This window comes from Phyllobates terribilis, unplaced genomic scaffold (assembly GCF_046119375.1).
Source record: "Phyllobates terribilis strain yellow unplaced genomic scaffold, ASM4611937v1 Scaffold_2__4_contigs__length_985480577, whole genome shotgun sequence".
NCBI classification, from domain to species: domain Eukaryota; kingdom Metazoa; phylum Chordata; class Amphibia; order Anura; family Dendrobatidae; genus Phyllobates; species Phyllobates terribilis.
The window spans coordinates 169,415,413-169,433,377 of NW_027362762.1; the positions used below are offsets into that span (position 1 = coordinate 169,415,413).

The 17,965-nt window shown below is 44.1% G+C and overlaps 1 protein-coding gene across 2 annotated transcripts in view; it reads right to left on the reverse strand.

The window, feature by feature from the left end:
• Positions 1–315: 315 nt before the first annotated feature.
• MARCHF9 (membrane associated ring-CH-type finger 9) overlaps positions 316–17,965 on the reverse strand; it is a 213,186-nt gene continuing 195,536 nt past the window's right edge. For both annotated transcript variants that reach the window (XM_073663263.1, XM_073663262.1), the window contains one exon: positions 316–1,445. In XM_073663263.1, coding sequence (XP_073519364.1) covers positions 1,117–1,445 — 329 coding nt within the window. In that variant the 3' untranslated portion in view covers positions 316–1,116. The remainder of the gene's footprint in view (positions 1,446–17,965) is intronic.

The following is a 17,965-nucleotide window of genomic DNA, read 5'->3' on the forward strand; positions in this document are numbered from 1 at the left end:
ATTTTAAATCTATTACTGTCTGTGCATTTTTCATGCGGATTTAAACTCAAAAAACATTCAAGGAAAAGAATGAGATTGCTTCTCAGACAATAAAAAAAAAAAAAAGATTTTTTTTCTAATCCCAGATAATAACTTTAAACTTGGCATTGATTTTTCTGTTATAGATGAAAATATGTGACTGTTATTTGCTATACGCTAAAAACTAAACTAACGTTAAAGTATGGAAATGATCAGCCAAACAAGCAACAGTGTGACACCCTTGCATCATCATACACAGACATACAAGTGCAAAAGTTACAGGAAAAACCTGATGCCTTTAATTTTACATCCCAGTATGTGAGTAAGAAGAGAAAAAGAAAAGAAATGTAGTTGGAGACCATTTGCATATAAATATTTCTTTCTTTATCCTCCCGCAGGGAGAAGAGAGGAAAAAAAATTACATTTACTCATGCAAAAAATGTAAAACCAGGGAACGTATAAGCGTCTTATTGCAAAGATCCCATTTTGCCGTAAAAATATGTTTTATTGCACCTATTCATCGCTTAGAAAGTTGTGAACCACTTCAGAGTCTTTTTGTGTTTTTCTGCTGTTTTACCCTTGTGTTTAGGCATTTCTTACAATTACTTCCGTAATTGTACCTTTTCGTTTCGGTTTTGTATCCTATGGTTTTCTGTGATGTTGTCATCCTTTAAAGCTGAGGTAAAAAAGTTAAGACTTGGTTCTTGTGATGACTTTTTTTTTTAAACGCTGGCTTGTGCTTTCGACGTATTTCAATGTTTCAAGTGACATTTTTTTCAGTTGACGACATTTATTAGGGGGGGAACCCTATTGTTTCAATTCGGACTGGCAGAATTTGTAGCGGATAGGACACACAGAAAAAGTATTACATGATAAAAGGCCCAACTTTTAAAAAATAAAAATCAGGGCGTTTCGTATATTAACACAATTGGCCAAAATGCACTGAAAGGCCAGCGCGTCAGGGATCAGAATTCGCTGTTTTCTCCAGCAAAACAAAGCTCTTTTCTTTCCCCCTTCTGATACCAGTGCAGTTGTGGTACCTGTAAAGCCAGTGAAGGATAGCAGCAAACCATTTCCTTCAACATTTCGGACAATTTCTCATACCGTTGTCACTCTCATCACCACCTCTCTGTTGGAGTTTGAGCTATTTCGATGTTCATTAGGCCGCAGGTGGCTGAGGATGTGTAGGATTGTATAACCACAGTGATGGTTTAAAATAGTCCTAACCCGCTGGCTCCGCCCAGGGCCTCTATCATTGTGAGAAGAGTGATTCGTCCGTGAATTCCTTCCCCCAAGCTTTGTAGTCCCACTAATAGGTTCCCCAAGGTCCTTGGTTTTGTCATAGTTCAGAACCTTCCATTGCTGATTCACAGCTTGCCATCGCTTGAAGATCCGATAGACCGATGATCCTTCGTGGATAATCAAACCTGTAAAATATGAATAAACATCCATGTCAATAACAAAAACCATTGAAAAAAAAACATTGACATGTGCATAGTATTTAATTACAACCTTAAGCCGGCCATGCACATTACAGTAGATGAATGTCAGACGAACAATGCTTTCACCAGTTGTTTGGCCGATGAACATTTGGCAGTCCAAAATTGTCTTCTCCGACAATCAGTCAGCCAGCGGCGACATACACATCAGAGTGTCGGCCTAACCCATAGATATTGGCTGGTTCAGCTAAAATTACCGTATTTTGAGGATTATAAGACCGCTCCCCAAATTTTGGGGAGGAAAATAGGAAAAAAATGTTTGTTAATAAACCGGTACATGTTATAATCAGCTTACCTGGGAGGAGCGGCGTTGGTAGAGTGGGATCCCAGGGTTGCAGCTGGCTGAAGCAGGAGATGATGGTGAGGCAGGAGATAAGAAGCAGGCAGGATGGGTGTTCGGAGGCAGGAGTCTGCCGCGGGCCACATGCTGTCTGCCATTTTCTGCTCTAGGTGTTCTGTGGTGCGGGGACTCCGACATTTTGTGGAAGCCGGAGCCCCCCACCTTCTGTCCTCTCCTATGCGGTGGACTCCGGAAAAATGGCCACCGGTGGTGGCGCATGCTCAGATTGAGATCTCGGCATTTTACAAAATGTAGGTGGAGCCCCCGCATCACCGAACACTTGGAGCAGAACGTGGCAGACGACATGGGGCCCGCAGCTGACTCCTGCCTCCGAACAACCCCCTCCTGCCTCCGCAGCATCTCCTGCCTCAGCCAGCAGCAACCCTGGGACACCGCTCCATTGCAGCAGGTAAGGTGATTTCACTATGTAAGATGCACCCCTACTTTCCCCCCAAATTTGGGGGGGGGGGGGGGAGTGTGTCTTATAAACTGAAAAATATGGTAGTTTAATGTGCCTAGGGGCTTTACACTAAACCCAACAGGAAGAACTTTACACTCTACTTAGAGAGTTTTTTCTATGTTCCTGAAGAGTTCCTTCATGGCCCAATGCACATTAGATTTAGAGTACATTATTTGGGCAGTTACCCTTTTTCTATATAACGCTATTTTCCATCTCACCATTTATATGACTATCCAAATAGCAATCCGTCTGATGAAGGTCTTAGTATTAGCCCGAAACGTTACAAAATCTGTATTGCTGGACAAATAAAACGACATTTTATTCTTTGCACATTTGCAAGTGCCGGATTCTCTTTTGTATTGCACATTAGCTTTAGGTCAGCTAATCCCACCAATATCAGCGAGAAATGGGGGACCTCCCAATTGTTTCACCAGACAGATGAAATTGGGGAAAATAAGCTAATGACAGATGTGTCTGGGAACCGCTTACTCGGCTCTTCCCATACAAAACACTTAGCCAAGCATTCATGTATATCAGGCAGCTATCTGAGGTGTATGGCTACCTTTAAGATTATTCATTTTACTCAATTATATATTGCCATTAATTCCACAGCACTTTACAGACAACTTTATCACTGTCCCCTATCAGTAGTTATGATCTCACATGGTTTACTTTTTCATTTTGTGTATGACAGTTCCAATAAGTAAACTCTCACAGTGTTTAAATGGGTTTTATGATTTCGGGAAACCCTTGTCCCCTGGCTGCAGTTTGGTTTAAAAAAAACAACTGATCTTTTCTCACCCTTCCCTGGTCCAGCGATGAGTCTCTGCCGCTGCTCTCAGTGTCTGTCATTATCTGCAGCAATGACATCACGTCGACAGCACTGCAGCCAATCAGTGAGCTCAGCTGCTCTGAGCTGCCCTTGCAATCAACTCGGGCAGAGCCGCGGAGCTCAGTTATTGGCTGCAGCACTGTTGACATCAGCGCTGCAGACAATTACAGATACGGGGAGCAGCAATGGAGACTCAGTGCTGGATCTGGGAAGGGTGAGTAAAGATGGTTGTTTTTTCTTCAAAGACAAACTCTAGTTAGGGGACAGAGGTATTCTGAAACCGTAAAAACCCCTTTACGGATTTGTCTGTAGCCTTACCAATAGATTATCTCTACATCTCAATGGCCTGTAGAGTTAATTGCATGGCTACTGTATTCCAAATGCTTACAATAACCCCTGAATTAAAATAAATTGCCTGTTCTTTCAGTGGGATATATTTTTGCTGGCGCATTACATATACCATTACTGGCGTCTTCTCAGGCTGAGCTGCTAAACTGCCAATTTTAGTATTTCTGCAAATGGCAAATGTCTCTGTATCTTCACATAACAGTGTCAGCATAACACTGTTCAAAAACACAGCATGGATTGCATGCCACACTGGGGCTATTATCATGTGACGGTGCTTCATTGCCAGTTTATTGTCTTTCTGCATCAGTTTTATGACTGAATTACTCGGGAGTTAGGGCAGAGAAGGGAAAGTTCTTCCACTGTTGTCTGTAAAGAACATTGGACCTCAGATACATCTATGCAGTCCATCAACGGTTGAAAATGACATTCCACGTCCCCTGCCTCTAGTTCGCAGTGGGGAGGTGGTGCGCGGGTCCATTGCGCTGCATTCTTAGCTATGCTTGTCTCAGTATTGGTAACATATTTGCACTGATCAAACATATATGGCAGAACGTGATTATATGGCATAAATATACAGTCAGAAATTCCACTATTTTATAAAGTGGTGGAATATTGCCAGCCCCTGCTATGACTCTTTGATCAGTTATAGCTCCGCATGGTGGAATTGTCCCTGATCCTGAGAATGATGGTTTCACTTAGCTGATTTAGAGCTGCATCTATTGATACGTTTTCCCTGCACACAGACACTTCTCTTTTCAAATGAATGGCTTTTGTCTACAATTTCAATGAAGACCACTTTTGGCCAGGCTTCTCCTAACAGTAGATGTGTGTAGGTGAGTCCAATTGGTTGCTGCCATATTTAAGCTGGTGGCACTGCTGAACAACTACTGATTTTGAAGGGAAGTAAGCATGAAGTGTCTTTCATCTGCTGCACTAAGTTTCCTTCGCTGACCACTGCATCTACAATCCTCAACATTGTCATTGCTTGGTGTCCTTAATGCTAAGAAATACTTATTCTTCATGCAATTTCTGTACTTCTACAGTTTGAACACTAGTGGTTGCTATTGTTCACCTTAATAATTGTGCTGCAATCCCACTCCTTACCACTGGAGGCTGCTGTTGTGTTCTGCAATTGCCTTTTACTAAGATGGCAGATTCTGAACCTGTGGTATGCATCTTGTTTCCTGTTTGGGCCTACTTAGATCTCTCACTCATTGCTTGATTATTGTGTCTAGCTGTTCGCCTAGTTTCCAGTCTCCAAGCTCCTGAACATTCTTACCTAGATTGTTCTCACCTATCTAAGGATTGTTTCCTACAACTCCTTTTGCTAACTACAAGAACTTATACTACCGTTTGCTGTTCTAATCGTGCTCCTTCGGCCACTGGTTTCCAGCAGTACTACGCCAGTATAGTAACAATACCATCAGGAAGAGGACTGATTGGCTTCAAATTTATCATATCAAATATTTTTTTATTTTGATTTCTTTTTTGTTCATTCACTTTAAGTTTTGTTAATCGACCAAAAAAAAACCTATTAGCACTTCTATTTTTAAAGCATTTTCACTTTATAGTATTTTTTCCACACCTGCCAAAAACTTTTGCACACTTCTGTATTTTGGAAAGATTTTACCAGAATATGAGCAAGGACAAAGGTTTTGATTATTATTATTACCATTGCACACAGATAATAAATGGATAGTCTTTTGTACTATATCCTTTCATACTGATCCAATTGCTGGCAAAGCACTGCTGAGCTATACAAAAAACATTAGTATTATTATGGTTGTTATTATTATTAATATACAGTTGCTCATCTCATATCTACTATGTGCATGGAAACATAGTCAGATCCATGCGATAATTTTTTACTTCTTTGTCAGGTATGGTCTGTGATATAGAGTTGACTTTCAGGTAGAGAGGAAATATAAGCGATGTGAGCACTAAAGGATCCGTCTGAAAAGCAGTTTATTTCACTGGTTCTTTTATTGCTCCTTTAACGTCACATAGAGTTTCCTGTAAATTTTGCATAAACCCACTGCAATAACATCCACTCTCTAAATACAGCACCTTCTCCTTCAGTTTTACTGGAAATGGAATAACAACTAATATGTCGCTTGTCTAATTAAAATTTTATGCAGTAGTCAGCTAACCAGAAAATTACTTCACTGTCATAAATCACAACTTTATTTGGGGAGTCAGAACCACAACAAGATCATTACTCAAATACAGCTGATTTGATAAAGAGTAATGCAATATATCATGACAAGCTATACGTGCTTATAAGCCTACAAGCTGAATAATGTATGGAAAGCTCTGCTATATGTCCTCCAACATTATATTATGTATAACTTATCAGGTCAGTGTTTGTCCTCTAGCAAAGGTGTACAGTACATACAGAAAATCAGATTTACCTCTCTATCAATGGCATTACCTGATTAGGTAAAAAATCCCAGAAGTCACACTAATAATTTAAAGGGTTTATCATCAGAATATGAACTATTGTTTAAATCAGGTGTAGGCGTTACATGTGCAGTGGGTACGGAAAGTATTCAGACCCCTTTAAATTTTTCACTCTTTTTTTCATTGTAGCCATTTGGTAAATTCTAAAAAGTTCATTTTTTTCTCATTAAAGTACACTCTGCACCCCATCTTGACTAAAAAAAAACAGAAATGTAGAAATTTTTGCAAATTTATTAAAAAAGAAAAACTGAAATATCACATGGTCATAAGTATTCAGACCCTTTGCTCAGTATTGAGTAGAAGAACCCTTTTGAGCTAGTACAGCCATGAGTCTTCTTGGGAATGATGCAACAAGTTTTTCACACCTGGATTTGGGGATCCTCTGCCATTCTTCCTTGCAGATCCTCTCCAGTTCCGTCAGGTTGGATGGTGAACGTTGGTGGGCAGCCATTTTCAGGTCTCTCCAGAGATGCTCAATTGGGTTTAGGTCAGGGCTCTGGCTGGGCCAGTCAAGAATGGTCACAGAGTTGTTCTGAAGCCATTCCTTTGTTATTTTAGCTGTGTGCTTAGGGTCATTGTCTTGTTGGAAGGTGAACCGTCGGCCAAGTCTGAGGTCCAGAGCACTCTGGAAGAGGTTTTCATCCAGGATATCTCGGTACTTGGCCGCATTCATGTTTCCTTCAATTGCAACCAGTCGTCCTGTCCCTGCAGCTGAAAAACACCCCCATAGCATGATGCTGCCACCACCATGTTTCACTGTTGGGATTGTATTGGGCAGGTGATGAGCAGTGCCTGGTTTTCTCCACACATACCACTTAGAATTATCACCAAAAAGTTCTATCTTCATCTCATCACACCAGAGAATCTTATTTCTCATAGTCTGGGAGTCCTTCATGTGTTTTTGAGCAAACTCTATGCAGGTTTTCATATGTCTTGCACTAAGGAGAGGCTTCCATCGGGCCACTCTGTCATAAAGGCCCAACTGGTGGAGGGCTGCAGTGATAGTTGACTTTGTGGAACTTTCTCCCATCTCCCTACTGCATCTCTGGAGCTCAGCCACAGTGATCTTGGGGTTATTCTTTACCTCTTTCACCTAGGCTCTTCTCCCACGATTGCCCAGTTTGGCTGGATGGCCAGGTCTAGGAAGACTTCTGGTGGTCCCAAACTTCTTCAATTTAAGGATTATGGAGGCCACTGTGCTCTTAGGAACCTTGAGTAATGCAGAAATTCTTTTGTAATCTTGGCCAGATCTGTGCCTTGCCACAATTCTGTCTCTGAGCTCCTTGGGCAGTTCCTTTAAGCTCATGATTCTCATTTGATCTGACATGCACTGTGAGCTGTGAGGTCTTATATAGACAGGTGTGTGCATTTCCAAATCAAGTCCTATCAGTTTAATTAAACACAGCTAGACTTCAATGAAGGAGTAGAACCATCTCAAGGAGGATCACAAGGAAATGGACAGCATGTGACTTAAATATGAGTGTCTGAGCAAAGGGTCTGAATACTTATGACCATGTGATATTTCAGTTTTTCTTTTTTAATAAATTTGCAAAAATTTCTACATTTCTGCTTTTTTTCAGTCAAGATGGGGTGCAGAGTGGACTTTAATGAAAAAAAAATGAACTTGTAGAATTTACCAAATGGCTGCAATGAAACAGAGTGAAAAATTTAAAGGGGTCTGAATACTTTCCGTACCCACTGTATTTTTTAAAAAATTGGTAATGTTTTCTATTCATATCCCCATCTTTATTAAAAAAAAATAAAATAAATTTGTAGTCTTTCAATTTTCACAGTGACCACTGGGGCATTTTAGACTCAGGATTACAGTGACAGGTAACACCTCTACACACAGCTGATAAAGGATCCACCAATCATAAGCGATATCACAGATGACCCCGCCCCCTCCCAACTCAATGATCTTTGCACTTGCTCATTAGATGCTTCTATATGAAAGATAAGGTTGGAATCCAACCCTTGCGGCTATGTACATATGTTATTTTCTGAAACAACAGGAAGTACCTGGAGTCTAAAAAAGCCCTTGTTGCCAGTGTGATAATTGTAAGATTTCCATTTTTTTTTCTATTTTATTTTTCATACAGACTGTGCTATGTAAAAAAAATGTCAACTTAAAAAAAAAATAACACAAAAAACTGATTTAATCAATGGGCCAATATCTGATTTTAGCTTCCCTTTAAGTCTTTCATGTGCCGTGGCCTTCTGTTTGGGAATGTGGGTAGCTGGAGTCATTAGGGCCTCTATTGGTCAATCATATATTGTAGATGATTTGTTCATGTACTCAGTCCACATACACGTGTGCACCAATTTGATAAAATAAATTAAAAAATAGCAAAATAACACTTTTTATAATTATTTCATTGCTTCTTTAAAAGAACGGGCAACTGGAAGCCAGAATAAATTGATTACTGTCTGGCATAATTTATTTACATCAAAATCATCATAGTTAGCTTTAATAACAACTGAGACCTTACACCCACGGCTTCAATACTGCTTCTGTACAGAGATGTAATATGGGGACATATAGCATGAGGATTTTCTATACATCTACATGTGTTTGAGTCTATCAGTAAGCATTCAGAGATTTTGGGGGGTACTTTTCTAGTTGATATGCCACCAGGAGCACCGCTGACCAGCCAAGGATTGCTCTAGAGGTCAATCTCCAAAGTCTACCTGGAGCAGCAGACAGCTTGGGAGGTCTGATCCTCTAAGGCCGGCCATTGATTCAACTGGGCAGTATTCTCTGTTCGGAAAACTGGCCAGAATGGACTTACTGGAAGTCCCTTCTTAGGGCTGTTTCAGACTTGGTCCAATGTCGGATTGCAACATGTGCTGGCCGCATATCTCCCGACCCGAGCGTGATAGCTATACTTCTATGAAGTTGTCACGCTCGGGTCAGGAGATGTGTGACCAGCACATGTTACAATCCGACATTGGATCAATTATCACGGACGTCTTAAACAGCTACAGTGGCCATTGAGAACCTGGCCCCTTGTTAGGTACACTACCTGAGAAGTCTGAGGGTGTTGGAGGGGTCACTGGTAGTGTCTGGCAGCTTTTCCTTGTGACCTAGTAATGCTGGAGCCTTTCAGCATTGTAGTGAGGGGTCTTCAAAAGTTCAGAGTCTTGACTGGATCAAGGTTCAGATACCAACGTGAAAGCTTTAGAGTGGTTGTTCGATGCCAAGCTGAAAGCCTCAGAGATGTTCATGCAGGCGCCACATATTAATTTAAAGGTGGCGCAGGCATCAGAATAGAATGGAATGTGGTTTAGTGAAGTCCACAGCAAGTAGGTCCTGCTCCTAGAGCCATCCAGATGATGGAAAACTACTTTTTCTTTTTTTGCTGGATTTTGCTGTGAATTTAAGGGGACACATATTTTCAGACAGAGTGCTGAGGTCCATATAACAAATGGACCTCACATGGACAGCACATGGACCAATATTAGTGAATGGGTCTATTCACATAACAATTTTATAAATGGATCTACTAAGTTAATAAAATTGCAGCATGCGATAATCCGATCTGGTTTTGAGATGAGACTCGACTATATATTTCAATAGGTGTGCCCAAAAAAAAATGGATGCCATACGAACGCTATCCATATGTTATTAATGGATTTCATGCAATAATTAACACAGAAAACTGTATTTGGTCTTGTATAATTTTTTAAAGGGAATCTGTCACTGGGATTTTGCTATCCCAGCAGTATGATGTAGGAGCAGAGACTCTGATTCCAACAATGTATCACCTACTAGGCTGCTTTGCTGCAGTTATGATAAAATCACTGTTTTATCTGTGCCAGATCTAGTTGTGCTCTGAATGCTGAGCTCTATATAATCAGTCCACAATGTGTACAATGTGCAATGCATAGGCAGAAAGCAGCCAATCAGTGGTGGGGTTATATAAAGCTCATGGATATGGAGGACTACCTGGCAGCAGGTTTACTAATCCTGTAGTGATAGTCTCTGGCTGATAATACTGTGATTTTATCAAAATTACAGTGAGCAGCCCAGTAAGTGACACATCACTGGAATGAAGGTCTAAGTCTCTACATTATTCTTCCCTTAGATTAGCTGGCAAAAACGTGGTGACAGATTTCCTTTAATAATTGATGTATGAAAACGAATATCACATGGATATAACATACAGATAGCATAAAGATGGCAATACAGATAAAAAATTGTTTTTTTCATTGAAGAAAATCGGACCATATTTTATGCGCTCGTGAGCTTAGCTGAACAGAAATAAAACTGCGGTCTGGTCTATGACATGCACAACTACAGCAGAAATGTCTGGTGGAGAATATCTGCCTTAGACCGAGTTCACACGATGCGTTTTTCATGCGTTTCCGCGGCGTTTTTGCAGTTGCGTAAACGCCGCGGAAACGCATGAAAAACGCATGGTAGAAGGGCAGCAATGTTCCCCAATGGAAATCCGCATGTGCTGTGCCCATGATGCGGATTTTTCCGCAGCGTAAACGCTGCGGTCAAAAATCCGCAGCATGTCAATTAATTTTGCGGAAACGCTGCTCTTTTGCCGCCATTGACTTGCATTAGACCGCATGGAATCCGCATCACTGTATATGTTGATGCGCTTTTCATGCAGTCTAATGTGCGGATGGTACCCGGGTGTGGATGAGAGGACTCTCATCCAGACCCAGGTACCATTAAAAAAAAAAGAATAAAATAAAAAATATATATATTCTCACCTTCTGACGGCCCGCGCAGCGTCCTGCCGGCTTCCCGCGCACTTCGCGGTTGAATGAAGAAGGACCTTCGCTGACGTCAGAGTCATGTGACGGGTCACGTGACGCTGACGTCGGAAGGTCCTACAGTCTTCACTGCCGGCAGCCGGGACCGATGAAGCAGGACACCGGGGGCCATCAGATGGTAACGTATAGATTTATTTTTTATTTTTTGACATCACACACTATATAAATCCATGCCGGTTGCATGGATTTATATAGTGTGAAGTTGACAAGCACTTTCCAAGTGATGCTAAAATCGCTTGGGAAGCGCTTGTCAACCCGCATGCGGAAATGAAAGTGAAAACCGCTTCATTTCCGCATGTCCCTGGCAGGAAACCGCATGTACAATCCGCATGCGTTTTTTCCTGCCAGAGAGATGCAGAAACGCTCAGGAAAAAATCCTGAGCATTTCTGCATCGTGTGCACATACCCTTACACGACACCATTGGAGGTTCGTTAGCATGGCAGACAGAATATAGCTGGCCCTGTAGTTCAGAGCTACACTATTCCACTGTATAATATCCGGCAGCCAGCTCTGCGCTCAGCCTCCTGCACACTCTTCTGCTTTCCGCTGTAAAAGCTCTTGTACTTCTGCTGCCCATTACAATCTTCCATGTGTATGTGCATGTCTACCACAGATTTAAAGGGCCAATGCACAAGAAATAGGATTGCATTTAGCAGTGATCCAATCATCCAATCCCCATATGAAGTTTAATCTTGTTCTCCAAGCTGTTACTTTCTCTGTCTCTGAATGAACATTGGCTATTTCTGATCTACGCCTGTGTAGCAGTCATCACTACATTTTTCTTATCTTCACCTCTGTTTTGTCCAACTCAACTGAACATGGCGACTATGGACAGTACGACGAGAATCCTGGCAGATCCACTAGTCAGCCGTTACTAATAAATACAATTCTTGGAAATGCAAAAAAAGTAAAAAAAAAAATAACCAGAACTTCTGTGCATCTGTTAAAGAAGCACTCCTCCTCCCATCAAAGTTTTTATCCTCTTAATATATTGCAGTCATCATATTATATAACACTGTGTACTTACAATTGCTCATCTTGCCTTTCTACTCCTCTTTTCCATTAGTTTGTATGTTCTCCCCATCTGTGAGGGTTTCCTCCAGGTTCTCCGGTTTCCTCAAACACTCCAAAGACATACTGATAGGGAATCAAGAAGGTGAGCCCCAATGGGGACAGTGCCGATAATGTCTGTAAAGCGCAGCAGAATATGATAGCGCTGTATAAGCAAGCATAATAATAGGCCTATGACATCACGTGATTAAAAACAGACTAGCTAAATCCTTCTGAGGTCTACATAGAAACAGGAAGCCTGTTTTGTCTGCAAGAGTCATCATTAGAACTACAATTCTACATAACTGCAAAGTCCTTTGCAGGGAGGGAGGAGCGGAGCAGTTGGGTCAAGAGTTGAAGGTGGAGGGTGGAGATTTGTTGCCAGGGACTTTGCAGTGATTTAGAATTGTAGTTCTAATGATAACTCATGCAGGGAAAAGAGACTTCATGTATCTAGGTAGAGCTTAGAAGGATTCAGCTAGTCTGCTTTTACGTGATCTCATAGACCTAAGGGAAAAGAGATGAGTTAACTGGGTAGAAGGGCAAAATGAGCAATTGTAAGTACACAGTGTTATATAATATGATGATTGCAATATATTAAGAGGATAAAAACTTTGATGGGAGGACGATGCTTCTTTAAAGGTAAAAGATGATAATGCACTCCAGTAAACCAATAAGTCACATCCAACAGTAAACATGGTGCAAAGAGTACAGGTGACCTTTAAGAATTACGTACATGGACACATTTTTTACTGAGAAAAAATAGACACATCTTACACAGAACTCAAAAAAAAAGTAGACAATTAAACCTGTAAAGTTCTTTACAATAATGTAGTGTATATACAGTATAGCAGTATGATGTACGGTAGAGTAAAAATCATGTATTCCAGCTGTTAATTTACACTCTTTTCTAAGCAGGTATACTAGGCGTAAGAGTAGGAGGAGAATTTCTGTACTCCAGACGCGTGTGATATAAATCATGTATGGTTGTCCTGATTCTGTGGAAGTGCATTTGCAGGGGGCCATCGTTCATGCAGTTTGGTTTAAATGAAAATGTCAGACTATAAATATATCTTCTATATATAAACGACTGTATGTCTAAAACCACAGTCCAAACCAACCTAGAAATAAAAGACAGCATAATAAACTATTTTCGGGCAAATGTATTATGTCTCTTTTGTAGGACACCAAGGCTGGACAAATCCCAAGAGCTAAGGGGCAAAGACAAGTAACTAAAGTACTGGTAGCATCATTTCTATGGCTACCAGTTCCTTAAACATGTTGCTTGTTCTTAGTTTCCTGAGAGTGTCACCTAAAATATATTTCATCTACAATCTTTTAAGACATAATTTAATGCCTCAGCCTATACGTATTTCTCTCAACTACTCCATACACAATCACACTCGGGTTGGCTAAATGTACATGGGGAGCAATGGCATAACTTGAAGCTCATGGGCTCCAATAGAAATTCTCCAACAGGGCCCCAAACTATCGCAAGTCTTTAAAAGCAATAGTCTTTTCATATGGGCCACTGGGATCTTTCGGGACCCCTAGGCTCCAGGGCTGACTGCAACCAATGCACCTATTACACTGATGGGGAGAGGGGAGTTGAGGTCCATTTACAGTGTAAGGTTATTATGAACAACAGTTCTTAGAAATGGCTGTTTCGGGATAATCTTGCACTCTAAACAGGCTGCCGATCACTGGACGAACGAGCAAAACACTTATCCGTCAGGTGATATAATCTTTTGTGCTGCACTAAAAGATCATTGTTCTAGGCAGCGTACTGTGCTGTGTAAACAGGACTTGTGCTGCCAAAAATCTATTATCTATCTATCTATCTATCTATCTATCTATCTATCTATCTATCTACAGTGCTGGCCAAAAGTATTGGCACCCCTGCAATTCTGTCAGATAATACTCAGTTTCTTCCTGAAAATGATTGCAATCACAAATTCTTTGGTATTATTCTCTTCATTTAATTTGTATTCAATGAAAAAAACACAAAAAGAATTGTCCTAAAGCCAAACTGGATATAATTGCACACCAAACCTAAAAAAGGGGGTGGACAAAAGTATTGGTGTGGCACCCCAGGGGTCTGGTTTCCACAGTAACAAGCAATGATATGTCTGAGAGCAGGTGGGAGGTCTCTTGGTCAGGAATCCTATGCATGCCACACCTCCTGCCCAGTCCTGGGAGGGGAAGAACTTCCCCTATATAAACCTAGGGCTGAGGCAGGGTTAGAGAGTTGAGTTCAGAGGGAGAGTTCAGCCAGGAGGGCTGACAGGGAGCTGTGGCCTCGGCTGGGCCCAGCTCCTGGGCCATGCCAGAAGTAGAGAAGAGAAGCAGCATAGGAAGAAACAACAGGAGCTCTGTGGGAGCAGTGTTACAAAGAGTCAGGGGCTGGCAGCTGCAGAGCTCGCCCTGACTGAGAAGATTTCTTACCGGACCCGGAGTCCGAGGCTGTGGGGACTAACTCCTACCCAGCAGCAGAATCCGTCAGGCAGGGGATTTCAGGTCCTCTGGCCAAGAAACCCGAAGGCACGGTCACACGCATGGGACCAGCACCGCCGTCGTGGAGCGGAAGCTACTAGAAGGCCCCGAGTCACCGGCCATACGGGTGAGCACCAGACGGTACACTCAGGGACGTGGGCTACTTATACTCGCTTCTAGCAAGGTAGCCAGAAGAGTACGGTTAGTTTGGGAGGCCTACAGCTCCGCCTGGCCAGGGGAGATCCCATCTGCTCAAGGACTGACCAGGCCCTAATCGCTAGCCAGTACTCCAGGAGGGTCTATCTTTGTCACCAGTAAAGACCCTGAACTACACCGCATCGTCTCTGAGTGGTTCCTGCTACCCCCATCATCCACGTCGGCTGCCCTGAGGCCATACCCCTCCCGTTGGGGGTTATACTATCACGCTGCACAATCCTACCACCGGCCTCAGCGGTCTGCCCTGCAGCAGCAGCTCCTTAGCTGTACTCAACGGGTGGCGTAGTCGTCCAACATCTACCGCTGATACAGCGCCACTTAGTCTGACTCCCTGGGCACGGACCGGATCACCGCCACGAGACTACAACCCTCAACAGATCCGGCTCCGGGTAAGCTCCCGCGTGCGCAACGCTGCGCGACACAGGCCCAGGGGCGCGTCAACTTTTGGCGTAGTCGGCAGGATTTCGTGCCCGCAACCACCGGGTACTGCGTGCCTGAAAAAGACTGTTCAAACTTACCTGTGGTGAAGATTCCCGCCATCCGGCGCCATCTTCCGCTTCCTTCCCGCCATCGGTGGAGTTTTCACGCCATCCGGCGCCATCTTCAGCCTTCTTCCCGCCATACGTGGAGTTTTCCCGCCATTGGACGCCATCTTGAGGACGCCGCGCGGGAAGAAGAGGGGTGTGGACTCCGAAAGCGCGCGAGAACTGAAGCCCCGCCTCACGTCCGGACGTTGCGTAAGGTCCTGGAAGGAGCCCAGCAGACGCCGACGTCACAGGAGCGCGACGGAAGGTCCTCAACCCTGACGATCCACTGCGGAGCCGCGGCCTACGGAAGAGGATCATCGCAAGGTAGGCCACGGTCCACTAGGGGGGAGAAGGATGCCGGATACGGAGGAGAGCTTCACCGCTTCAACCCCCGCCAGCGCCACCGCTGTTGCGGTCATGCCTTTCACCATGCCCTATATCCCGGGGGCAGCCTGGCTACCCCAGTACTCAGGGGAGTCACATACCCTGCATGACTTTAGAGAAAAGCTGGATAGCCTCTTCCAGGTGTACCCCCTCACAGAGGAGCAAAAAGTGAGCATCCTGGTGGCCCAATTAACCGGGGCAGCCCAAAGGGAGGTAAAGTCCTGGCCACCTGGGAGGAGGACTGTCGCAGAGATACTAACCCAGCTAACCGAGGAGGAGCTGCAGTACTACCAATACGAGGAAAGCCAAGAGGACCCGGACGGGTCTGAGGACTACCCTCAGGAGGGAGCACAAAGAGGACATAGCTACTGAAGGGAAGTAGCGTGAATAAAGAGCTGTAAATAGTTACCCGTAAGGGTACAAGGACTGCTGCTAATTAAAATATGGTCCCCGTTGGGATTAGTGAATTGTTCCCCATGTGCCCCTATCTTAAACCAGGCTGAGGACTGTGAGCAGCCATTCCTTATCCCCACTGGCCGAGGACTGAGAGCGGCCATATCCTGTAAATAATTATGTGTTTCTAGTAATTTATAGGAGTACTTGGTGGATTTACCGGGAATCCTTTGTACAGTTAGTGGAGCGTAACCCAGGATGGACTAAAAGACTGTTAAGGACTCGGGGCAGGACAGACCCCTACCTGGTTACGTCTCCCTGTTTTGGTGAAATGGACACCTTTGTTTCCTTCAAAGACTGCACCCGGTTGCGGACATGCCGTGACCACCTTTATGTGTTTTTCTTATTGTATTATTATTGTTATGCCCTGTTATGTCTTTCTAAAAAAATATGTTTAGTCCCGGAGTACTAAATTTCACTAGGGGGGAATGTGGCACCCCAGGGGTCTGGTTTCCACAGTAACAAGCAATGATATGTCTGAGAGCAGGTGGGAGGTCTCTTGGTCAGGAATCCTATGCATGCCACACCTCCTGCCCAGTCCTGGGAGGGGAAGAACTTCCCCTATATAAACCTAGGGCTGAGGCAGGGTTAGAGAGTTGAGTTCAGAGGGAGAGTTCAGCCAGGAGGGCTGACAGGGAGCTGTGGCCCCGGCTGGGCCCAGCTCCTTGACCATGCCAGAAGTAGAGAAGAGAAGCAGCATAGGAAGAAACAACAGGAGCTCTGTGGGAGCAGTGTTACAAAGAGTCAGGGGCTGGCAGCTGCAGAGCTCGCCCTGACTGAGAAGATTTCTTACCGGACCCGGAGTCCGAGGCTGTGGGGACTAACTCCTACCCAGCAGCAGAATCCGTCAGGCAGGGGATTTCAGGTCCTCTGGCCAAGAAACCCGAAGGCACGGTCACACGCATGGGACCAGCACCGCCGTCGTGGAGCGGAAGCTACTAGAAGGCCCCGAGTCACCGGCCATACGGGTGAGCACCACACGGTACACTCAGGGACGTGGGCTACTTATACTCGCTTCTAGCAAGGTAGCCAGAAGAGTACGGTTAGTTTGGGAGGCCTACAACTCCGCCTGGCCAGGGGAGATCCCATCTGCTCAAGGACTGACCAGGCCCCAATCGCTAGCCAGTACTCCGGGAGGGTCTATCTTTGTCACCAGTAAAGACCCTGAACTACACCGCATCGTCTCTGAGTGGTTCCTGCTACCCCCATCATCCACGTCGGCTGCCCTGAGGCCATACCCCTCCCGTTGGGGGTTATACTATCACGCTGCACAATCCTACCACCGGCCTCAGCGGTCTGCCCTGCAGCAGCAGCTCCTTAGCTGTACTCAACGGGTGGCGTAGTCGTCCAACATCTACCGCTGATACAGCGCCACTTAGTCTGACTCCCTGGGCACGGACCGGATCACCGCCACGAGACTACAACCCTCAACAGATCCGGCTCCGGGTAAGCTCCCGCGTGCGCAACGCTGCGCGACACAGGCCCAGGGGCGCGTCATTGGCACTGTTTGAAAAATCATGTGATGCTTCTCTAATTCGTGTAATTAACAGCACCTGTAACTTACCTGTGGCACCTAACAGGTGTTGGCAATAACTAAATCACACTTGCAGCCAGTTAACATGGATTAAAGTTGACTCAACCTCTGTCCTGTGTCCTTGTGTGTACCACATTGAGCATGGAGAAAAGAAAGAAGACCAAAGAACTGTCTGAGGACTTGAGAAACCAAATTGTGAGGAAGCATGAGCAATCTCAAGGCTACAAGTCCATCTCCAAAGACCTGAATGTTCCTGTGCCTTCCGTGCGCAGTGTCATCAAGAAGTTTAAAGCCCATGGCACTGTGGCTAACCTCCCTAGATGTGGACGGAAAAGAAAAATTGACGAGAGATTTCAACGCAAGATTGTGCGGATGGTGGATAAAGAACCTCGACTAACATCCAAACAAGTTCAAGCTGCCCTGCAGTCCGAGGGTACAACAGTGTCAACCCGTACTATCCGTCGACGTCTGAATGAAAAGGGACTGTATGGTAGGATACCCAGGAAGACCCCACTTCTTACCCCGAGACATAAAAAAGCCAGGCTGGAATTTGCCAAAACTT